At 39.3% G+C, this 24,848-nt stretch overlaps 3 protein-coding genes across 5 annotated transcripts in view; 2 read left to right on the top strand and 1 right to left on the bottom strand.

Moving 5' to 3' along the window:
• nbas (NBAS subunit of NRZ tethering complex) overlaps window positions 1-11,620 on the bottom strand; it is a 221,581-nt gene extending 209,961 nt beyond the window's left edge. The window contains exons 1-7 of the mRNA XM_074685126.1: window positions 11,503-11,620; window positions 10,777-10,828; window positions 10,005-10,041; window positions 8,310-8,387; window positions 7,608-7,655; window positions 6,544-6,587; window positions 1,348-1,481 (exon numbers count right to left, since the gene is read on the bottom strand). Coding sequence (XP_074541227.1) covers window positions 1,348-1,481; window positions 6,544-6,587; window positions 7,608-7,655; window positions 8,310-8,387; window positions 10,005-10,041; window positions 10,777-10,828; window positions 11,503-11,595 — 486 coding nt within the window. The 5' untranslated portion in view covers window positions 11,596-11,620. The remainder of the gene's footprint in view (window positions 1-1,347; window positions 1,482-6,543; window positions 6,588-7,607; window positions 7,656-8,309; window positions 8,388-10,004; window positions 10,042-10,776; window positions 10,829-11,502) is intronic.
• Window positions 11,621-11,859: 239 nt separating this feature from the next.
• ddx1 (DEAD (Asp-Glu-Ala-Asp) box helicase 1) lies at window positions 11,860-18,454 on the top strand. Its single transcript, XM_074685825.1, has 26 exons — window positions 11,860-11,944; window positions 12,074-12,125; window positions 12,244-12,307; window positions 12,392-12,421; window positions 12,509-12,605; window positions 12,802-12,849; window positions 12,944-13,027; window positions 13,171-13,254; window positions 13,355-13,431; window positions 13,530-13,602; window positions 13,709-13,785; window positions 13,874-13,988; window positions 14,148-14,286; window positions 14,504-14,564; window positions 14,662-14,760; window positions 14,890-14,979; window positions 15,318-15,506; window positions 16,038-16,089; window positions 16,205-16,351; window positions 16,474-16,565; window positions 16,647-16,719; window positions 16,838-16,910; window positions 17,049-17,091; window positions 17,210-17,305; window positions 17,585-17,705; window positions 17,832-18,454. The coding sequence occupies exons 1-26, from the start codon at window positions 11,929-11,931 to the stop codon at window positions 17,960-17,962; spliced, it is 2,223 nt and encodes a 740-aa protein (XP_074541926.1). The 5' UTR covers window positions 11,860-11,928; the 3' UTR covers window positions 17,963-18,454.
• A 2,736-nt stretch (window positions 18,455-21,190) lies between these two features.
• LOC141801575 (intersectin-2-like) overlaps window positions 21,191-24,848 on the top strand; it is a 48,672-nt gene continuing 45,014 nt past the window's right edge. For all 3 annotated transcript variants that reach the window (XM_074684662.1, XM_074684663.1, XM_074684664.1), the window contains exon 1: window positions 21,191-21,318. The gene's annotated coding sequence lies outside the window, so the exon portion shown is untranslated. The remainder of the gene's footprint in view (window positions 21,319-24,848) is intronic.

The following is a 24,848-nucleotide window of genomic DNA, read 5'->3' as shown; positions in this document are numbered from 1 at the left end:
CCACGGCAGCATTGTTTACACGTGAACTCAGCTGTTAGCAGCCTGTTGCATGTCAAGGCTAACTGGTGCAAGGCCTGATGTCTTCCCACAAGGTGAGTAGAAGGAGGTGAGGATAGCGTGCTGGTACTCAGGTGTGAGCTAAGAAGTGACAACATCGCCCTGTCCTTCCATCCATCGTTATCAGGAACATAAGATCTATCTCCAATAAGATGGACGAGCTAGCTGTGCTAACCCAGCAACAGAGGGAATACCAGAGGGCAGAGTAGCATCATGCTATTCACAGACATGACTAACGGAGCTAACATCAGACACCAACGCCATGTTGGAAGAGCTTCACCTGCTGTGAGCAGACAGGATCCAGGACACAGAGACTGAACAGACTGCTGAAGAAGCTCAGTCCTGGACCCTGTGGAGGTGGAGGCTGGCTGAACTGGAAAATGATGGACAAGCTGTCATCATCTATTTTCCTTTTGACCTTTTTGCACTTTCTGTACACTTTCTTACTTTTGTTTTCTTGATTGCTGCTGGGACTTCAATTTCATTGTACTTGTTACAATGACAATAAAGTTCTATTCTATTCAATGTGCCGCCAGTGCAGACTTAATCTGCAGTAGTAGTCTATAACATTATTTGTTTCAAATGGTAAAAAAGTAAATGTAAGCAAGAACTTCAGTGTGTTGTTTTTGTTGCTTTAAACAGAGTGAGGCCTTGTCCCTGAGTTTACCATCTTAGCAGCGCACCTTGTGTCTGTACCTGACATTGGAAGAGACACTCGGGCTCTTCTGCTTCATTTTGTATGCACTGCTTATCACTTAACACTGAGAATTCACAGGAGAACCTAAAAATGTAGTGTTTTCATACTCAGTGTGTGCAGCTGAATTATGCAGTGAAGTCACTCAATGAGGCCGACATGACACTTGTTTAGCCCATGTATAGCATGGAACTGCAACAGATAGAAAGTGCAGATGCTATGATCTCTCCGCATTTAAAGAGTGTGGAAACATTCTAATCCTTCTAGATCTAACATCATACCTAGAACACAGCAGTGCAATGTATAATTGGGGTTTGAACCCCCCCCCACCTTTTTGTGATTTTAAAAAGAAACTGGCATCCATGTTAATTTGGTTAATGCTTTCCAATGATGAGTTAAAGAAAGATCAGTGTGTCTAAGTTTAGACATAACATACTGGAGGTGAACCTCCTGCCTGGGGACATCAAAAAGAAGCCACAGGGTTTCCATATGGTTCCCCTAATTAACCACTCATAATTAGTGTCAATGCATGCACTAGAGAGGTAAAAAAAAAAAAAAAAGAGTTGATGTCAAGAGGAAAGGGCTGGCATGGTTACCGGTGGGATGACAAACAGCTCACTGCCTATGAGGTCAAAAAGACGTGTGGTGCCGGTGCTGTCAGCGAAGGCCAGCAGGGTGCAGTCATGGCTCCATGCCACCTTTCGCCATTGGGGGTTTGGGTCCTTGGGCACTGCAGGAGAAGAAAGAAGAGACCTGAAAGCTCACAGACACAGGGTGAGAAAGGGACAAGAGATTCAGGGAACCATGGATTTCTTATTAAGGCAGATGAGAAAAGTCTCTGCAAATAATCCCTTGTGTACTGTGGTGAGCCTATGATGAATACAGATGGGAGAAGAAGGATATAGCTAATGCATTACATCAACACAATGTGCCTATGGGCTCATCCAATTCATCAATGAAGGACAGCTGGAGTAATACAGATAAATAATGGTCGCTCACTGTCTTGCACACACTTTCACTTGCCAGATTGAGAGGAGCCGAAAGGTGGGGTGAAGAGAAAGAGGAGGAAAACTGGGATCATAAATCCTGTTTTTATTGAAGTATAGGCCACTGTTTTACCAATCTGCTGGCTCAGCAGTACTGTGAGTGTAACCATATCGCTGTTATAAAGCACATCCCTGCCTGCTGGCACTTTCTCAAGGCTTCTCTGTCAAACTGTCTGATAGAGGAGCTCGGGCAGTCTGGCAGGCTTCTGATCCTGAATCTGATTTGAATACCTGATTATCTAAAACACATGAGAGGCGGGAAAGTGGGAAAGGAGTTTTTTTCCCTCACTCAAATGTGTGCTCACACTCTTTGTCTAATGCAAAGGAAAGCTGTGCAGAATATTTACAAACAAATAAATACAACCCTTAAGTATATATTTCTGCACTGGAGAGCAGTGTGAAACAATACGCCACGACGGATGCTGCGTCTACTAAGCAATAAAGTTATAAAAAGGAAGTTATGTTTTTGTTGATATCACATAACGGCGCTATTGGCAGTTTATTGCATTGGATTTCTAGGCTGAGGATTGTGCTGCAACCCCTGGTGGGCAATACTGCAAACGAATGGAGGCGTCGGGATATTGTATGACTAGAATTTTAAATGAAGTAAAGGAGGGTAGAGAGTGGGAGGCCAGACAGACAAAAGACAGAGAGGGGGAATGAGAGAGAAACAATGAAGCCAGCACCCACTGAGAGGAATAATAGCTCCCCAAATTTTAAGACCGAGGTATCAGAGAGCACCTCAGAAAGCAGGAGATTTAACACACCTTTGAGACTCACAGCGGAGACGGTGCAGACAAGAACATGGAGACATTACGGGAGCCATGGATACAAAGCGTCTACTCTGTTTTCTTTCTTTTTTTTCTTTTTATTTTTTTGCCTCCTCTTTCAATCTTTTTCTCCATTTCACTCTTACGCTGCCTCCCCTCCTATCTCTTGCTCCCATTACGAATTGTATACAGTGTGTTGTTCTGCAGCTGTCGGGGCTCCATTTCCACATAGATGGCTTTTTTGGGGAGCTGGAAAATTGAAGGCTACTGTCCTGATTTTTTTTTCCTCCAAGAGATTGTGAGGGCAGAAGTTTGGGGAGAATTACACCCGACAACCCAATAGAAGCCCTCAATCCAAAGGCCTCCCAAAAGCATTTATCAGAGCTCAACACTTATGAATTATGTACGGGGGCGGGAGAGGACTCGGCTGTAACAGGAGTAGACAGAGAGGGAGGGGGAAGGAGAGAAAGAGACACAGAGTGATACATAGGTGTGGATACACACACACACACACACACACACACACACACACACACACACACACACACACACACACACACACACACACACACACACACACACACACACACAAGAGGTGGTAACTTACACACATACACGCATACTAGCCCACACCCCTCCATTAAAAGCAAACGCCACAGAAAGCAGGATCACAGCAGAATCCATTAGGACAAATCTCCGTGAAATGAAATGAAGTAAAAGTAAAACGAAAAGGAGAGATGAAATGAAAAAAAAAAAAAAGAGCAGAGAGGCTGGGATTTACGCAGGCCTGGCGGCAACTGTTATGCACACGATGAAGCATTAGAACAACGGCGCACAATGACGTCTGGCCAGAGATCCAAACAAATACAGCATGAGAGAGACAGGCAGACAATTGGCAGGAGGGAAGGCGAAGAAGAGAGAAAAAACACACAAAAGGAAGAAAAAAAGAAGAAAAGGAAGCAAGAAGTGAGGATAGAAAATATTGGAAAAACAAAGTTGCTTTCTGGGCTTCCTGCTGAGCTCATGCTTTGTTTTGTTTGTTTTATATGGAGCAGGGTGTGCATGTACAGCAATGAGGCTATGTGCAGAAAATAGGAATGAAAACAGATTATTGAGATGACAATACCCTAGTCTTTTAGTGTTTTCCAATAAACAATGGAATTTTTTGATGATGGTTTCTTTGAAATGAGTCTGATGTTTGGATATTGCTGAAATCGGTGCTTTGGTCACTTGTTAGTTGCCAACTGTCCCGTCTGTCGCTAACAGGGAGCTCACAGTAGGCATCTCCTCAAAGGTCCCGACATTGAGCTGCAGAACTAAAAAAAAACAAGCTGGAAGGTGCCTCAATGATGAGCTAAGAACATTTAAGCAAGGCAACATCAGTTAAAAGACTGTTCTCAGAAGACACCTTCCAACTTTTTCATGTATCGTATGTTAGAACTTGCAGAGACTTTGGGCCTCTTGTTTACAGCAATTAAAACCAAGACAGCAGGCCATTGTAGCAGCTAATCAAACAATCAAGGCTATTTGTTTTTATCATCCACAGCGAGGCGGCGTTTAATGAGTGACAGTGTGTGGGAAGGGGTGATTATCTGTGCTGCTTTTCACCATCTCTTTTGCACAAATTCCAATTAGCCTCAGTGGTCGATAGTTCTCTTTCAAAAGCAAATTCAAAGTGGAATAACAAGGACAGATACAGGCATGTAAGCTAACACACACATATACACACATGCCAGACTACAGACGCTATTAATTAGGACAACAGATTTATCAACACGACAGCAGATAGCAAAACTATCTACTAATTTATAAAATGCAAAAACAGTCATATTTGGGTGGGACTCTTGACTGAAGCAGCTACTTGAAGTTTCAGTTTATTCAAAATAAGCAGTGATTTGAGATTTTAGTCTCTCACTGATGGGTGCTGTTTTTTAAGGTTAGGACTTTAAGCATGAAAAATAAGCAACATGTCGCACCATGGGATAATTTGCGAGCCAATGTTTTATTATAAAGCACACAACACTTTCAGTTTCAGGGGCATTTTTGATCAAAAATATTCACAATAATGGGCGATGTGGCACCTCCCCAAAAGCAAAGCCAAAAGCTTAAGAGCTCCCCCAAATGATTTCCTGTAGTGTATGTCATAAAGCGTTCTTGTTAACTAATGGTCAAACTTGAATAGTATTCATCAAATTCTTTCAAACATGGCTACTGATGTTATTTTACTGTACTTTTTTTTACTGTCACTTAGGGATGGGTACCTTTCACGTTTGAAACTAAATGGCACCAATACCCGGTACCTGGCAATCGGTACCGGTACTCAACGGTACCAATTTTCGGTACCTTTTTTGTTCATGTGGTAAAAAAATATCAATTTATTTATGAATAAAATATACGTTTTTTTCAATTTAACATATTTATTCTACAATATACCTTGCAATGCTGTGTTCATGTCCTGCATGGAAAATCGCCAACTCTTCCACTCCCTCACAGTCACAAAGATGCATTTAGGTACCTAAACACGGTACCTTTTGATTTTATGTGAATCGGTACCCGGTGCTTTTGACAGAATTGGGTCGGTACCTATAAAAGTACCTGATTCGGTACCCATCCCTACTGTCACTTAAAACTGACTCAAGAAGCTGTTCTCATTTACAAATATGACCTGGCTATGAGGCACCAGCAGAAACACACACACATGTAAACTTCTGACACAGATAGACATATATACATAACATAGAACAAAAGTGAACAAATGAGAAGCAATGTGCATGAGGTGTAAGAAAGTATATGTATATATACACCTGAGGGACCTTAGCTCTTTCATCCTAATTTCTGTTTTGTTAAGCAGTAAGGGCGAGACATTCAAAACGCTGCTCCAACAGCTAGTCCCTACTGCACAGAACCTGGCTCCAAATGTGTATTTTGTAACTGTCCAATGAAAATAGTATTTTGGCTTATTTATTTCAGCCAAAATTAGGTCAACCTTACAGTGACCATCAGTATTCATTACTTTCATTTGCATTTAGAGAAGAATATTTTTTTCAGGGCTGCCCCAACAACCATTGATACAGCACTAATGAAGTAGAAACAAGTTCTGTTTTGTTTATTATCTAATAATGGATTTTCATTCCCTTTTATTCCCTGATCTTGTTTTTACTGATGACACTTTCACACTTTTTATTAACCTCATTTTTATTGACTAATGTTTGAGTTTATTTCCTGTGTTTATTAACTGAGGGAGGATCTTTCTTCTTTCATATCTTGTTTTTATTGATTGCTTATTTCTTGTTCAAAATGAAGGTTGCCTTTTAAGTACCAAGCACTTTGTCACTTTGTGTGTTATGTCAATGCAAACCAAATCTACCAACAGGTACAAATAAAGTAACCCTGAACCCTGTTTCCAGCTCCATCCACAGTCCTGTCCTCTCTGAATTAAGGCATAAAAGCAAGCAAAAAAAAAAAAATAAAAAATATATATATATATATATATATATATATATATATATATATATATATATATATATATATATATATATATATATTTCCTCTCTCAGGTTCATATCATCATCAGTTTCAGGAGTATACTTTGAAAATATGACCATGTGATCTGCACATTTTTAAGATAATGCAAAAACAACTGTTGAATTGATGATGTAGTGATCTTTAAAAAATAAATAAAATTGTCATTGTAATGATGTTGTGTACACTGGTCAACCAACCCTAAGCTAATCTTCCTTGTGAAGAAGTCTATTCTGTTGTTTTCTCTGACACAGGCCATTGAACGTGTTTGAACCACACTGGACAGCACAAGGGCGCACACACTATAACTCTCCCAGATCAGCCTGGCACTCACACTACACTTCACAGCTCTAACCAGCACACTGTAGAAAAATGTGGTGTTTAGTGAGGAGAGGTACCATGATTACATTGATCTACACTGTGTGATTGATAAAAGAGAGGGATGGAGTCTTACCCTGGCACTTTCCGATGACCGAGCCAAAGTCATCTCTCACAGACCTGAGGAGCAAGCACACAAAAAATGAGAGACACGACTGGGATACACACACTGAGCCTCATACATCCCTTTGGTATAAGTTGGGTTATAACAGTCACTGATAGCCTGCCAGCTGAAGTAGCTCAATGGATCAAGCAGACAAGGCCTTAAGAGGAAGCTGTGTTTCGACAGACTCTTAACGGACCTCAATGGATGAAGCCTTGAGCAGACTTAACACCCACTCACGCCAAAAAATGCCACAAAGCTGGGTCATAAAGCCTTTAGTGATTAAACAACAGTGGTGTGAACAACAACAACAACAAACTACACGAGGCATACATGGAGCGGCTTGATTGCCTGAGATTACAACAGATCAGCTACAACTAAGAGCAGGTTGTAGTAAATAACAGAAACATACTCTTACATATTGATTTGTGCTTTGGAATAACAACAAATTAAACAGTCGGGGGAACAGACCTCACAAAATCAAGTTTGCCTCCCATTGCCCTCTGGAGAGTGAGACACGTTCATACCTGCTTCACTGCTATTGATTCTCATTTCAATTTCCCTCCATTTAAAGAGCTACACTGTGTCAATAGCGCACACTGCTGAGTGAGTACATTTTCGCTGTGTGCAGGGGAAATTGGATCGTGTCTGAAAAATTACAGCCACGTAAATTGAGCACAAACACACTCATGCAGATATATGCTGAGGTCTCTTTCTCACACACAGAGATGAAAACATTCAAGGAGAGCTTGTATTTTCAAATTGTTAGCATTTGTTTCATGTAGCCTGGAGTTGCAAATGGGTAGCGGAAAATTTATGCTAAACTGGCTCAAATATTTTTACTGTGACCGACTGTTTTGTTACTGAATGTAATGAGGCTGGGTAGAAAAAAAAACTTCATTACTTAGATACAATTTGAGACTGTTGCTCTTTTTTTAATCAAGATGGGATAAATCAGCCAATTAATTACAAGGCTCTCTATCACTGGCACACACAGACAGAGTGCCTCGAACAGTGGGATACTGTTCAATAATTACCTAATCTCCACACACTGGTCCTGAACCACTGCCAGCAGTTTGCCATTGCTGTGGAGAGAAACAGAAAAACAGTTAGAACTAAATGAGAAAAAGAAGGGTAATGAAACAGCCCACAAAGAGACAAAGTGAGAAATAATAAGTTATCATGACTCAAAGTTTTAAGAGTTTGGATGTTAAATGTCAGATGATGAGAGAAAAAATATGAAGGAGCACTTAGTGTCTCTGTCAGTTTGGACAGATTGATTTGAAAAGAGATTGATTCAAGGCTGAGAGCCTTTATTGGTTTGCTTAAAGTTAGGAGAAACAATAATAACCGAGAGTTTTAGAAGAGTAAAGACAGCTTCAGAGGGAATGAAAGGAGAGAGATTTAAGGACAGACAAAAATCAAATGGGCAGGATCAAACACCCTAAAGTAATGGACATCCACTGCATCATTTGACCACACTGGACACCGTCTTACTTGGCTGGATCAATAGCCAATTATAAACTGCATTTCTTCTTGGTTCTTCTGTTGTAATGAGTTCAATTAAATGATTGGTGGAGGGAATACACAAATGGCGAGAGGAGAAGAGAAGACTGGGGGAAGAGGAAGGCTTGGTGTGTGTCAGCAACAAAAGTAGCTCACACTCAGGTATTGATCACAAAGTGAGATAGAGAGTGTGGGTATGTGTGGGTAGGTGTGTGTGAGTGCTTAAGTCTCACCTTGCAAGCACCAGCTGCCAGTTGATCTGCTTGTTTGCCAGGTGGACGAGGCCAAGAGGAAGAGAAGAGCTGGACGGGCTGAGGTTAATAGAATTAGAAAAAAGACAATGATCAGAAAAGAACACAAACTAAAGTACTTAAAGAACTGCTAGTGCTGAAAGATTTCCCTCGGGCTGTAACTTGATCCAAAATGTAAAGGGGTAGCCTTGAAAATCTCTTTAAGTGGTGGTATGAGGCTGTACTTTATTTCAAACATGGATATAAAGTAATAATGCTGGATATCCATACTCATATGGACTGCTAAAAATCAGTCTGCTCTAAAAACAGCATGAGTGCTTCACCAGATCTTCACAAGACTAACTGAAATGATGAGGTCATAAGATTATGGTCTCCTAATTGCTTTGTGACATGTTGGCAGGCTTCAAATACCCAAGTCTACCCATAGCTCTGCCCCCAAATAGGCATCTCCAGAGGGCTGGCCAATCAGTAGGAAGGGACTTGCACACAAGTGAATCTGTTACGTTAGTGGAGCTTCCTCTTTCCTCCAGCCTCTCTGAGGTGAACGATTTCTATGTTTATTTGTTTCATCAGTTGTTTTACTGTTAGGCTCTCCTCTGAAGCAGCCCACTGTAAAAATACATAACCCAATTAATGCATTGTGCTGATCTGTTTTTGGGACAACAACAAAGCTACCTTTTCGATCACTCTTCCACACATAAATTCCATCTTCTTAAATATTTAATGAGGTCATTGATAATCCCCACAGACTAAGTACTGAGAGGACAAACAGCCTTAGTACCAGATCATTACAGTCTCAGCTGCAGGTCACATTAAGTCTCCTTTCAACACTTTTCCAGTTGACAATGTGCAGTAATGCATGATAGATAAGACAATACTTTTTTTAGATTTATACTGCATTTTGCATAGATACAAATACTTAACAGATAAAATAACTTTCCTAATGTAGGAGCCATGAATGGAGTTAGGGTTTATTATTATACTTCAGGGTTTTGGGTATGTTTGTATTGTATGTTATTTATCGTACATTATTTGTGGTGTTAATTTGTTGTTGCTTATTTAGGATGTAGGTTAATTTTGGGAACACGCAAATCAGTGAATGGAAAGTCTAATGGATACAGGCAGAGATTCAGATTCAGATATTTTTTAGAGATACAGAACGATTTTCTGTATCTCTGAGTCACCTGTGACCTTTTGCTTGGTATGGATGAGAGAGGGAGGGTGAGCTAGGTTGCTGTATTTTTTATTGACTGCTGTTTTAATGAGATCACTGATAAATTTGATTTTTCACTTTACAATCAGTTTGTTGTCATTTTCATCAATATTAAGTAAAACAATTTTTTCAGGTTTAGGTGTTTTTTATGATTTAGCCCTTCAAACACAATACTAGGCCCAACCTGAGCCTCTGAATTCTCTGCTTGGAAGAGTGCCCAAACAACTTGAATTTCCCTCCGGGGATTAATAAAGTATGACTTATCTTATCTTATCTTATCTTATCTGAGCTGCTGGTTTGTTACCTGAAGTCACTACTATTCAAACTGTGGTTGATGAAACATTAAGATTTTAAAACCGCAATAATAACAGATAATATGAATCAAAGCTTTGTGGCGTCAGCCCATTCTGATTTTTTTTTTATGTACATATGCATATTAAGACAATATAATAAAATGAACTTACCTGTACCAGAGGTAGTGTAAAATTAGACGGAATGGCCCTGTAAAAAGTAGAACAGAGTTAGTATAATAATAGTACCCGTTAAATCTTATATTATTGTTTTACAGATCAGTGTATGAAAGTACTCTTGTCTGAAAACACTGTTATCTCAAAATTGACCAACCACTGTTCATTCACCTCTGTTTACTGTAAAAAAAAAAAAAAACAACAGCAAACAAACAAACAATCTTTTGTTTCTGGTGTAATATATATTATTTTTTATGATTTTCTATATTAAGGTATCTGCTATATAAGGCATTGGTTTGCATCCTTTCTTCACTTTATATGGTGGTTGGCTTGATGGTGATGATGTTTAGCCTCTGAACCAAAAAAAGATTTACCTTCACAAGAACTTTCTCTGAGGAGTTCTCTACAATTTCTTTCTTCATGTTTATGTTCAAATACCACAAAATAGTTTGGGGAATACCACAGCTTTTTGTGTTTAACAATGTCAAAAATGCAAATATTTCCTTTCTCACACCTTCACAGAGTTGAAGGGCTTTTTGCCAACAACTCTTGACACCCTTCTGTACTACTCCTATACTATACTGTACTGTAATTGAAGCAAACACCAAACCCAAAAGGTTAAAGTGTGTCACTGACTTACATAGTTCATGAATAAGGCTTTTACACATACAACTTGAAAAGGATCTTACTTGTTTTTCATATGCAGAATTGAAATAAAGGAGTGACCTTTGAGGTATGTATAGCGTCACAGCTGTAGAATATAACTTACCAGTCACTGCTTTTGCAATAAGTGAGGTGTTGTGCTCCTTGCTGCCACGCAACTGCAAATACAAGAAATTAAAAAGTGAAGCTGAAGTCATTTCTCTCTTCCAACATACAAATTCACGCTGATCTTAATGAGAATTAAATGCATAGATTTTATTTCTACAGCATTTTTCAAAAGTCAGAGACACGGAATTATCAGTAAAATCAGTACTAAACAAGATACATGGACAAAAAAACTTACGCATTAATTAAATAAAATGAAAAAAACGAACAACTTGATTAAAATTAACTTTAAGCGGTGAGTTTTTAACAGATATTTAAGGAGGGGGTGGCTTATGCTCAACCTCCCTGGCTGTCATTTATATTTTGTTAACATTGGATTTGTATAATAGTTGGAAATCGAAGTCTCATAATGCGTCTGTGGAGGTACCCGATGCAGCAACGCACTTCTGAGCGAGCCTCTAACGCAACGATGTATACTGTGTGAGTTCCTACCCATAAAACATTTGCACCCATTGCATAGTGGTTATAATAAAAAATGGAAACGTCCCGAGACTAAGATGTGATTTGACTGTATGGAGATGTAGCATGCTGCAGTCAGTATGTTTGCGCTACGTGGCTCTGAACCACTGACCCTCTGCAGCTGACCAGAGTGAACTTTTTGCCTTATTGACCACACGGATCACGCAAACACTAAACTGTCCGCGATTTAAAAAGAAGACTGACTAACCTGCGTGTCCGTCTCCGGCGGCCATTCAGTAATGACAAGTAGGTCGTACAAAATGTTTTCATCTTCGCTTTCAATCAGACTTTCTTCAGCCATGTTTACTTCAACTAGCTATCAAACGTCTACGGCGACCGGAATGGGACAAAATACCTTATGTAACTGCATTCGCAAACTGGAGCATAACAACTCAGGGAAGTTTATAATATGATTCTACTTTACGTAATCAAATAAAATCATAAAGTACAAATAACGGTATTCAAATTTTTCTCACACGTGCTTTACAATTATTGTTAACATTTATTTGCAAGAATTATAACGAAACGGAACCATTGACAGAATAGCGCTACACCAGTCCGCTAAATGAGTTGCACTGAGTCAAAACTGTGAACACGTTACATCCGGTTAGCCCGGCTCTTCGTAACAGCTATAATGGCTGCGTTTTCTGGTAAGTTTGGCTTTTTATTATCAACTCTACGATGTTAACACCGGATTACTAATGTATTTAAGACTGAATGTCATTTAAAGACTCTCTGTGCATACAGGAGCATTCAAATATATATTTTTTGCTTGACAGAAATGGGGGTTATGCCTGAAATTGCGCAGGCTGTGGAAGAGTTGGACTGGCTGTGAGTGCTTGCTGTGATACGTATCTTCATTTTATTTTTGTCATATGTATCAGTGGTACTTATTCGTTGCTGTAAGTTTGAGGGTTAAACTTATTTCAGAAAATCTCTGATTTAACAGGCTACCAACTGACATCCAGGCCGAGTCTATTCCCCTCATTCTTGGTGGTGGAGATGTACTCATGGTTAGTTTAACCTGTCTGTTTCTCGCACAAATGAATTCCATTTCATTTGATTAAGGTTTTAAATGTTATTTTTTCTCTTTGTAGGCAGCGGAAACTGGCAGTGGAAAAACTGGTGTAAGTACATGGCGGCTTGATACAACCCAACCTTTGTTGTTAGAATGGATGTTTGAGTTCGAGCTTTAAAATCCTTGTCATCCTCAGGCCTTCAGTATTCCAGTGATCCAGATTGTGTATGAAACCCTTAAGGATCAGCAGGAGGGCAAGAAGGGCAGAGCCTCCATCAAGACTGGTGGAGCTAGTGAGACCATTTTAATATCAGTTTTTGTAGATGCTGCCTTTGCTTAGTAAGATATCACGATAACATTGTGCTGAAGTCCAGGATCTCATGTATTTTGTCAGGCTAGTTTCATAATTAAGGATCAATCATAAATTAGATGATGAAAATGGCTTTCCCTGTTCATAAATGTTATTTTTTTGTCTTATTTTTAAAACAGTTTTCAACAACTGGCAGATGAATCCTTACGATCGCAGCACAGCTTTCGGTAAGCCATGTCAGGTTAAAAAAAGAACATGTAACATCCATTTTTTTCTGTTTCTCCTTTTACAATGTGAGTTTTCTTTTTTTTGCCTGTGCAGCAATCGGTGCAGATGGTTTGTGCTGCCAGAGCAGAGAGTTTAAAGAGTGGCACGGTTGTCGTTCCACAAAAGGTGTCAGCAAAGGTGTGTATGACACACGTGCTCTTAATTTGTTGAGTGTAATCAAAAACGTGAATTTTGTGGGTTTCAATATGAAATTGAATGAATTTATCATTTCCATTTAGTAGACCAACAGTCTGGCTTTGTTTATGTCTTTCTGTGTCTAGGGAAGTACTACTATGAGGTGACCTGCCATGACCAGGGTCTGTGTCGCATAGGCTGGTCCACCAGTCAGGCCTCACTGGACTTGGGTACGCCTCTCTGTTCTTTATGCTGTAAAATTTTAATTCATAAAAATAGAAATTATAAACTGACAAATATTTCAACCATAAACTCTGTCTTTCTGTCCAGGAACTGATAAGTATGGTTTTGGTTTTGGTGGAACTGGAAAGAAATCCAACAACAAACAGTTTGACAGCTATGGGGAGGTAATTAATATTTAAAGAAATCATGTTATTTAGATATGCAAACAGTCATAACGACCATTTTTTAACCTGTCTTCTTGTTATATTCCATATCTTTGCAGGAGTTTACCATGCATGACACCATTGGATGCTACTTGGATCTAGAAAAGGGACAAATTTCCTTCTCTAAAAATGGTGTGTTCTCCATAAATCGATCTATTTCTATCATTAAAAAAGTGTCTAGAATAGGTGATAGAGTTACAAATGTTTCTTGCTCACTTCTGTCTGGTTTCCTCCCCAGGAAATGATCTGGGTTTGGCTTTTGACATCCCTCAACACGTGAAGAACCAACCCTTCTATGCCTCCTGTGTGCTTAAGGTTTGGCATCACATAAATAAATCAAGCTAGAAAAAAAGTGCCAAGGTCATACCATGTAAATTATTTTTTTCTTGTATCTGGGTTTCAGAATGCAGAGCTGAAGTTCAACTTTGGAGGAGAAGCCTTTAAAAATCCACCCAAAAGTGGATTTGTTGCTCTTGATCAGGCACCAGAGGGTCACACTGTCAAATCTACTCAGACAGGTGTGTGACGTAACACTAAATATCTTGGCTCGTGCAACAATAAAATCCTTCTTTGGATGGACATGCATCAGGAGCTGCACTTTGAGAACCTGTTTACACACTTATGATCACTGGTATGTTCCTAAACAGCTCTCTCTGCTCTGCTCTCTGTTTCTTTAGGCTCTGCTAAAGTGAGCCAGGTTAAAGCATCATCCAACGCACCCAAGGCTCTGATCATTGAGCCTTCAAAAGAACTGGCTGAGCAAACTCTCAACAACGTCAAGCAGTTTAAAAAATACGTGGATAACCCTAAACTGAGGTATAACTTAACAGCGGGACAACAAACACTGGGTTGGAAAATATACCATATAGTCAAAATCAATGGAGAAAACATCAGATGCTAAGTGATACTAAACTTCCTCAAAGTATATTCCTTAAGAATGTAAAGTCAACATGTTTGTACATTCAATTTTACACCAGCAGATGGAGTCAGTGTTCAGTTTTAAGTTATGCACATTCTATCTCTGTGGCTGCAGGGACTTACTGGTGATTGGTGGGGTGGCTGCCAAAGACCAGCTGGCTGCTCTGGAGCAAGGAGTAAGTGATGAGCACTGTTAAACTAATTGTCCAGAGTTAACAATTTCAAGACATAGACATAACTCCTTTGCTCTTTTTTGTGTCCTCTTATAATTAGGTTGACATTGTGGTGGGAACACCCGGCAGACTGGATGACCTCATCTCCACTGGGAAACTGAGCTTGTCCCAAGTTCGCTTTCTAGTCATGGATGAGTGTGTAAGTTCAGTACATGAAGTGTTGAAATAATTCACGGGTGGCATGAGAAGCAGAGCCTTTGACATGTCCTGTTTTGACTGGTGTATCCTGGATAACAATCATTTTGTCTGGTCTCTGTGTGTCCCTCAGGATGGCCTACTCTCTGCAGGTTACACTGACTTCATCAACAGGATCCACAACCAAATCCCTCAGGTCACCTCTGACGGCAAAAGACTGCAGGTAATGAGCTGCACAAGTGATACTGAATGTTTTGGTGACTTGAGGCCATTCTTAAACTGGTACAAACAGCCTGCCGACTTTTCCTAGAACTGTTGTGATATGAGGCACAGACTAGTTTGCTGAATATTAAAACAGTTTTTATTACTTTCAAGCAGCAGAGTAAAGAAAATGTGTGTTTACTGTAACATGTTGGCTATCAAAGTGAAATGTAGCCACCTTCAATTGAAATTTTTCATCCTTGTAATGTAATTTAATACTTTCGAAAATGAATTTACAAGATGTTTAAAAATACATGCAGATCCAGAAAGACTAATATCTTCTACTATCTTTTTTTCCAGGTGATTGTTTGCTCAGCCACACTTCATTCATTTGACGTGAAGAAGCTGTCTGAGCGTATCATGCATTTCCCTACTTGGGTGGACCTGAAAGGGGAGGACTCTGTCCCAGAGACTGTCCATCACGTGGTGGTTCCTGTTAATCCCAAGAGTGACCGTCTCTGGGAGCGTCTGGGCAAGAATCACATCAGAGTGAGTCTCTTATGCTGGGCTAAGTACACACTTAATGTCTGAGCAGAGAAATAAAACTGGATCATTTACCCTAGTTACCTTATTTAAATCAAGAAAGCAGGTAAATTATAAAGCCAGAATAATTTTTCTGCACTATCTTTGGTCAAGTGTTTTGTTGTTGTAATACTTAGTTTGACCACAAGAGGCAGTAGTTTGACCACAAGAGGCAGCAGTTTACCACCATTGCTTTCAAAAAAACTAAAGGTACTGAGAGTGGTGCTTTATTTTCCAATCTTAAACTTTTTTTATCTTACAAAGTCTCTTCTAACCAGCATAATTTATGAAACAAAAAAGATAATCTATAAGCACTATCCTGGCAGGTTTATTCAAAGTTCATAGAATTTTTAAAAATATAAAATTTGACATAAAATTATGTAATCACTGCTTTTCCTCATCTTCATTCAAGTATTCACCACATTTATGAGTGCATATGTTTTTATGTATCTTGTTAGAACTATTTTTTAACCATAATCTTCTTTTTTTTGTGGACAGACAGATGAAGTTCATGCCAAAGACAACACCAGACCTGGAGCCAATTCTTCTGGTAAGAGCTTACTTTGGAACATTAGATCTTTTACCAGGAGTATGTCATATAAATCCTATATAACTGTTTTATCTCTTTTAGAATAAATAATAATCAAAGTTTGTATGCGTTTTAGAAATGTGGTCTGAGGCCATCAAGCTGCTGAAAGGCGAGTACGCAGTGAGGGCAATTAAAGAGCACAAGATGGACCAGGCCATAATCTTCTGTCGCACAAAGATCGACTGTGACAACATGGAGCAGTACTTCATTCAGCAAGGGGGAGGTAAGAGGCATCAGCATCACCATGGCTTTACTTGGTAGCTTTCACAAGAAAATGTTAAATCTATAAAACATCCCACACATAAATTCCTTTTTCCGTTACCAATTCACACCTTTCCTCACCAGGTCCGGACAGTAAAGGCCACCAGCTTTCCTGTGTTTGTCTTCACGGTGATCGGAAACCAAATGAGAGGAAAAATAACCTGGAGCGCTTTAAGGTAAAAGAATAACTTAATGCTACCCTTCATACTGAGCATAAAAAGTCCACTGGTGTTTGAAGATTGTTTTTGTTCATGCAGAGGAAAGAGGTGAGGCTCTTGATCTGCACAGATGTAGCAGCAAGAGGAATCGACATCCATGGAGTACCTTATGGTAAATTAGATTACGTTCATTTTCCAAATGGGAATAAAATAAATACGAAAAAATAAGTGTAGTTTACAAGTTAGGTCTCTGTATTAAAGCATTAAAACTTTCATCTTTTTTCCTCCAGTGATCAATGTCACCCTGCCAGATGAGAAGCAGAACTATGTCCATCGCATTGGCAGAGTTGGTAGAGCTGAGAGGTAAAGGCAAACATTTTGAAAATAACTGTCATTCACACTAAATGAGTAAAGATGAAATCACCACCATGTAATCTCAAAAATTTCAGAAAATAACATCTTGAAATTTTGACTTCATGTGTGTTCCTTTTACACTCCTAGAATGGGTCTTGCTATTTCCTTGGTTGCAATGGAGAAGGAAAAGGTAAAGTGAATAATACTTTAGGAAAATTAGGTTTATGTAAATTGTTTGGGATAATATTAAGGCTTAAATCCCTTTTTTTTTTTTTTTTGTTCGGTTTTTTTTTTTTTCGTTCATGCAGGTGTGGTACCATGTCTGTGCAAACCGAGGTAGAGGTTGCTACAACACTCGCCTGAAGGAGGATGGAGGTTGCACCATCTGGTACAATGAGAAAGAGGTGAACAGATTCAGATGTCAATTTAAGCTGTTGTGGCTGCAAGTTAAATTTGCTGTTTTAAAACGGGCCGCTGACTCCATAGAAGGCTTTGTAATCTATTTAATAAACAGCAGATGCTTTGTCATCCTGGCAGGAATGGCTCCCTTAGGTTATGAGGGTGTGTCTAGAAAGCTCATGCACACACACCCTTCTGTTGCTCTCATGACATAAATCAGCAGCACTACCCACTACAGACTCTCAATCCTATTTATGTCCTTTAATTAATTTTCCTCTGAACAGCTCCTGTCAGATATTGAGGAACATCTAAAGTGCACCATCACTCAGTGTGAGCCGGACATCAAAGTACCTGTGGATGACTTTGATGGGAAGGTCACTTATGGTCAGCGCAGGGCACTGGGAGGTATGTCCACATAGCATCTGACATTTTTAGCAAATTAAGAAGCTTGTCTTATGGAAAAGTAACCAGTACTTAAGTATTTTTGTTTTTCTATTGACCTTGACCAATAAACCTGTTGTTCTTAACCAGGTGGGAACTATAAAGGTCATGTGGATGTTCTGGCCCCAACAGTCCAGGAGCTGGCAAACCTCGAGAGAGAAGCCCAAAGTTCCTTCCTCCACCTGGGATACATGCCAAACCAGCTTTTCAGAGCTTTCTGAACAAACTCCATGAGCACTACACTCAAGGCTGCTGATGCAAAAAATAAACATAGCATCTTGAAACCTTCACAGGAATGTAACATGAGTTAAAAAATAACTACTTACAATGTTTAACTGTGAGCAGACTTATAAACATTTGGCAATTAGATGAATATCCAATTCTGAGACTCTGTTCAGTCCTATAAATTTGGTTTCATAGATTGTCAGCCTTCAAACTTATTAGGACTGTAAGACACTTGAATTTGAAGTACTTAATCATAAAGGCTTTGACATCACGGCATTAAAGAATACAAGGGAAAAAATTCCTTATCTGATGCAAAATCTGATTTGACCGATATTTGGTTAATTATTTTTTCTCTGATTGCATGATTCTTGAATATTTAAGTTTTCCTTAAAAAGTAATACGCTAGAGTGTCACCATATGTAAGTGGCTTGACGTCTTTTTTTCTGAAATAAAGTACAGTTTCCTGCACAGTTCAGTTGTTTTATATCCACTGATCAGACAGAGAGAATATTTTATTTCAGTGGTGTGAGGGGTTTGCCCAATTTTGAAAAAGGTATTGAGTCGTCCTCTTGGGATGTACCCTCTTGGTTAGCAAAACCCACAAAACTGCTCTCTTGGCTGGTTAAAACAAAAACTAACTTAAATAGTCTGTCATATTAGCCTGTTTGAGGCTATGTATTGTGCAGTTTGTATAACATAGCCATGGCTAAAGTTCCCTTGGGTTTGGGTGTTTGGTTGAAACGGGCTTGGGCGTGTACACGTGAGTTGGAGTTTAATTGAGGGCTAAATTAAAGCAAATTTTAAATCATTATTATGTTGGACAAATTGCATTGTCAGATTTAGTCACTGACCACAACATTCTGAGGAGAGGAAATTTGAGTTACTAAAAACACGACGCACACCCAACTGCGTGATACGGTGGTGTTGCAAACCCATAGCATCAATACAAATGGAAACATAATTTTTTCAAAAGTCATAAAAAAATCTCTGAAAAGTATAAACACCTATGTGCCTGTAAAAGTGCAATGTGCGCGCGCTGGAGTGCCCTTCACGCGCTCTAATCTCGATGTGTGCGCAGAATTTATTATCGCTGCGTTGAAGAAGTATGATTGTTATCTATGGGTACTTTGTTCAGCTCGGTCAGACTCGTCCCTTTTTAAGCTTATTTTTGCAAAGCAATTCCATTAAGCTCACATTTACATGTTAGACATCAGTCCAGAAGATGGCGAAATTACACCTGAAATTCGGTATTCCGTGTGTGCTATCCATAGAAGGGTTACTTTTGTGTGCTCCGACCTTCAGTGAGCTTTTGTGGTGTATTGGATGGCACCTAAAATAACAGAAAAAAATATGGGGTTTATATCTTTGGGTGTTTTTTTCTCATTCTGGGTTTTTTGGACAGCCTTTTGACTGGAAACTATCAGTTTTATCTGGAAACACTGGTGATGTCTATGTTCACAGAACAGACTGATAGCCTATTTTTGAAAACTAGATTTTATGTGGAACAATAGTCTGAAAGCTTGCTCTCGGTGCTGAAAAGTCGGTAGAAACTTCCAAAAGTCCATAGTCAGCAAGTGGTATGTGTTCTGTGTAATGTATGTACTGTTATGGTGTTTCAATCAGAGCCTCTTATACACTCTGCTGTCAGAAGTCTGTAGTACACCTGCAGATGTAATACCCAAAGTGGCCCGTTGGTGGTGCCTTAAACCAGCAAAGTTTGTGTCGAACCAATGGACTGATACTCCCGACTCCTCAATTACCTGGAATATTTTATTACTGATTCGGTTGACTTCAGAAAGATAAGGCAAGATAAAGCACAATATGCAGATGATTTACTAATAACATTATGAAACCACATATAGGCTGTCATAACTTTGACCTTGGCCCTTTATGAGGACATGTCCAACATAGTAGGGATGTGAATGGAATTAATAGTAGGTGCAAAGTAACTGCCTTTGCTCTGTTCTTCTGGGCCTGTGAGTTTAGGTGTCTTTGCCTTCAAAATAAAAGTCTGTCATTGCCACCAGCTTAATGAGGTAGATAGTGTATGGGGCAGAGACGTGGGTTTTTCTGATTGTGAAACTGAAGATTAAAAAAAAGTTTGTTTATAACACATGCACACTTAACTTTGGTTAGATACAAGCTTTTTTTCCGCAAAAAAGCAAATAAGTCAGTAGTATACGAGTGTGATATCGACAAACATTCCCTGTTTGCAATGAAATTCTGAATTTATAAAATACAATCAAGCACATTTGGAAAAGCCTTATGTGATTGTATCATAGACACACACATAGACAATAAACATGAAATTTAAAGGCAACAGAGTCACAGGTAATTATTTAAAAGGTTTTCAGGACCAGGGACAAATTAGTTCTTTTGTCTGTGAGTTCTACACCAAGACAAAGTATCTGCTACTGGATTACAGCAGTTTGTACTCTGTGTGAAGGGAAAGGGTACAGTCAGCAAGAGTACCCTGGGCTGGGGGTGGGTACCGAATCAGGTACTGTTGTAGGTACCGAATGGATTCTGTCAAATGTACAAAGTACCGATTCATGTAAAATCAAAAGGTACCATGTTTAGGTACCTAGCTGCATCTTTGTGACTGTGAGGGCATGGATGAGAAGGCAGTTTTCCATGGTGGACATGAAGACAGCATTTTAAGGTTTTATACTGAAGAATAAGTATGTTGAGTTGATTTTTTTAATATTTTATTATTAAACGAATTGATATTTTTTACCACATAAGCACAAAAAAGTAGCGAAAATTGGTACCGTTGAGTATCAATACCGATTGCCAGGTACTGGGCATCTGTACTGGATAGTTTCAAATGTGAAAAGTACCCATCCCTACCCTGGGCTGTTTCTATTTTCAGATCTTTTTTTTTTTTTTAAGTCACAAGAACATACAGTCAAAATCGGATGATAAGTTTTCTGAAAACAAGAGAGGGATTGAATTACTGAAGACAAAAAGCTACATGTTCAGATGACAAGTCCAGTTTGGGTTACTAAACAAATTATTATTATTATTATTATTATTATTATTATTATTATTATTATTATTATTATTATTATTATTATTATTATTAACTTGTTATCTTACTGTCTGTCGCTGACCGAGTGGATTTTTGAGGAACCGCTTCTTATCTATACTTCCGGTTTGCAACGGGCGCTTTTATTTTGACGGAAGTAGCAGGAAGTTAAATTTTTACACATCAAAAAACAAAACTTGACCCTCTGGAGAAGCCCCTTTTCCAGTCCACACCCACCTCAGCTGCTGTATCGGTTCCTCCCTCTCCGGCAGCTCAATTTGCCAGGCTGGATGTAGGATCAACACCGCTGCACTGCTGCAACAGGTAAATGACAATTAATCACTTTTTGTCTGCAGGACACGAACACGTCACAGAAAAGACGGACACATTGACCGTTGACCGGTGTTTTAAGTGTAGGTGTCCTTGTTTTTTGTATCCTTTGGGATATTTAAAAAAGAGTGTATCGTACATTTTAATGTGGCAGAGGCTTAGCCTGTGGGCTGCAGTAGCCTTTTTTCTTTGTGCAACATAAAATAAATGTGATTCCCGACACCTGTCACTAAACACTGCTTTGTCCTGCGCGCTGAAAGCTGACGTATGCGTTTCAAAATGTGCCTTTGTGTCATTCAAAATTAACTTATATTCAAAGAGAAACGTGAAATACCGAGTGCTGCCATCGTCCAATTACCCTTCTGTATTCTTAAAAACAGAGCCTTAAAAATATATTTTGTCATGAATGCTACATAGTCTCCTTTTTTAAAAGAGGGTTTATCCAAACCCACACAATGGGGCAATACAGTAATGGCTTTATTGTTTTATCCCTAAAATAAAATATCACAAACGGTTTGAACAGTTTTTATTGTAAATTAACCATTCACAGAGCTGTGTTTGCTCTAAGTGACCAAAAATCCCTTTGTCCAGAAAAGAAGCGTATGATCATCCCCATCTTGAGGAAAGGAAATCTGTGTGATATTTCTGGTGCTCCCCAGAGAGTCTGTGACAGCCTTACTCGACCCAGCACACAGTGACCTTAATGCAGTTTGTGGTAATTTGTCATATTCAATGTACAATAGCCGATGAAAGTATTAAAGGTGACGTTAATTTAGCACCATATGTTGTGTAGCATGGGAAAATGGCACATGCCTCTTGTTTGTCAAGTGGGGTTTTTATCAGACAGCTTTAGAAGTGTTATCAGGTGTTTGGATTGTGTAACATCAGTGCAGTTTTCTGTTTCTATTCATGATGATTGGGCAAGTTTTAGGAGTATCTACGCTTTGTTAACTCAGACTTGTCTAATTATAGAGATTGCTTATAGTCTGTGTTTCTGTGTGTGTGTGTGTAAGTTTGTGTGCGATCTGCTGCTCTCTGTGAAAAAGGGGGGAGAGGAAAGAGGAGTGTTTCTTTGCTGAAGTGGCAAAGTCCATCTAATCTGCACCTTCTATGATATCTGGCTCAGTCCCAGCAGTCACTGTTGCGTACCCACCTGCCAAGAAAGAAAGAAAGAGAAAAAGAAAGCATCACAATACAGTCACATGCACATAAGGACATGCAAACATACGTCCATTGTTGAGCTTTAAGAAGCTGTTAAACGCTCAAGGTTTGGTTTATATGACACTCAATATACAGTGAATGTGAGTGCTGTAAAAAGGGTTTTTGGCTTTAATCTTAAAATCTTGTGCCAAAGGAAGTAAAGAAGGCTCCAGTGATTCAGCGCTCAAGCTGACCCATAAATGTTTTAGAATAATGAATATAAGAACCCTTCCTCTGGTGAAAGCGTCCCTGATTTTCACCTGCAGCATTACAGAAAAAAATGTGTGTGTCTTTGTTTTTGTGTGTCTATGCTCTTGCGAGTAAGACAGAAAATACAAGCACATGCACACAAACACACAGAGGACACACACATACACACAGGCTTCTTTCTTCCACCAGCTTAGCAAAGCTTCCTGGGCTGTGTCTGCCAGAACAGGGTCCTTCTCTGTGTGAGGAGAGTGTGTCTGACACACTTGCACACACAGGCCAATGCATTGATATGCACATCCGACCAGGGCTTGTGTGACACACACGCAGGTGTCAATCAGCATACAGACCCCAGTCAAAGCTTCTTTGATTCGTTTTTCTTGATCAATGCAGCGGTCACAGTGATTCTTCAATCAAAGAAAATCAAATTGTTTGTAGGTGTCTTCAAACACTAATATATTTGAGGCTGAAAGATGCTGGCAGTGTTCCACAACTCAGGTTCACAAATTTGTTCGTAACTCTTTATTTGCAAAGAAAAAGTTCAGCCACTACATGTATGACCAGAGTAACCTTTTAGAGGGACCAAGGGCAAAGAATTTGCGTGGCCCCCTCATGGCCACTCTTTCAAAGTATGTATCCTACTGTACCCTTCAAGTTCAAAGTTTACAGATCACAATAATGTGTTAACACTGAAATGTAAATAAATCATTCAGCAAGTCAATTACATGTAAAGTCAGTAGAAATGTGAGTAGATTTGAGCTACTCTTAGGTTCTAAATGGTGTGGATTTGTAGATGCAAATGTAGCAAATTATGTGTACGAATGGGGCAGATTCCTGACTTGTTGAATGCCCTCCTCACAATTGCACAATGCACACTGGATTGAGTGATTTATTAATTAAAGATGCTATGGGGAGGATCTGTTTTAATTGCACTCCCTTGCCACCTTGTGGCCTGGAGTCTCCGCACACTGCCGTAAATTACTTTTAGCGAGGTGTGTGTTTGTCTTGGAATTAAATAGAGATCGTATCCAAACAAATTTTCTTAGTTCAAGACAACTTTATACTGGATACCACCCACTGAGGTAAGGGACTTATCAGTACAGTTACGAAGTGCTGCGGTTTGAAGGTTTGAAACGTGACATCAAGCAAATGTTGTAGCAGCCGGCTATCTATAGCGACATCTGCAGCTCGGTGCTCTGACGTATCTGTAGGCTAATGTGACAACAAGTTAACACTGTCTATTTGTAAGTAGTTTGGTAGCTGTTTTTTATAAGCACAGCAGTCCAGTGCTTGAAGACATGTCTGTAATGTGTAACATTAGTGAATCCTGATTAGCTGTGTCCTGCCAGTCACCTACTTAGCAGATCTAACGTAACCTTACTCTTCATTTTATTGATAGACTCTCAAGTTACAGTAGACCACTGCAGAATAAGTGCTACATGTGGGCTGGATTGAATATTATCACAAACAGCTTAGCCTCTATGATATAGAGTGATACAACCCGACTAAAGGCTGTAACCTGCAATATTGGCGCTGATCATCTCATTTTAAAGTGTGGATTAGGATCAGGCATATATCTAGAAGGGAGCCTTTTTCACTTTCAAACTCCTCACAGCCCCTTTAACTTGCAGTGTGACAGCAAATCAGCATGGATAACATTTTGTGACACAGAGGTTTAGTCATCTGGAAAATACAAGACAAATTGATTGTATCTGCAAGGCTTCTCTAATCTTGGTGACAGTCAAATTTTCACTTGGAGGAAAGTAAATGAGGAGGTTGAGTTGTCTGGTCAGCTTTGAAATTTTTGTCTGACACTTGAGTCAAGCTATCAGTTGTACTAGAAAGTTAGACCCACCCCTATTAGCTCAACCAGCTTCACCTCACAAAGTATCGTAACCCACCTTTGTTTGGAGCCTACAGACCAGAATGGCATTTATTAAAACCCTGTTGAATGCAAAATTTGCATCTTAGGAACAGCAAAATAATAATAGTTACACAAAAAAATAAAACACGCTTTTGTTTTTATGTGCACGATATGGGATGTTGAGTTCAGTTTGTGTTTTTGTTATTAAGTGTCTTGCATTAATCACCAACGTGACCGTACCTCATCAGACAAT

The sequence above is a fragment of the Halichoeres trimaculatus genome, unplaced genomic scaffold (genome assembly GCF_033239565.1).
Source record: "Halichoeres trimaculatus isolate MK-OKI-2021-1 unplaced genomic scaffold, fHalTri1.1 fHalTri1_scaffold_13, whole genome shotgun sequence".
In the NCBI taxonomy this organism is placed as follows: Eukaryota; Metazoa; Chordata; class Actinopteri; order Labriformes; family Labridae; genus Halichoeres; species Halichoeres trimaculatus.
Note: the sequence above shows the minus strand (reverse complement) of the source record. Positions and strands in the feature narration are given on the sequence as shown.

Bases quoted from the DNA above. Each gene is read 5' to 3' on its own strand.
- ddx1 (XM_074685825.1), top strand. The intron at 13,432-13,529 runs GTAATTAATATT...ATATCTTTGCAG, and splicing joins AGTTTGACAGCTATGGGGAG to GAGTTTACCATGCATGACAC. The intron at 16,911-17,048 runs GTAAAGGCAAAC...TTACACTCCTAG, and splicing joins AGAGTTGGTAGAGCTGAGAG to AATGGGTCTTGCTATTTCCT.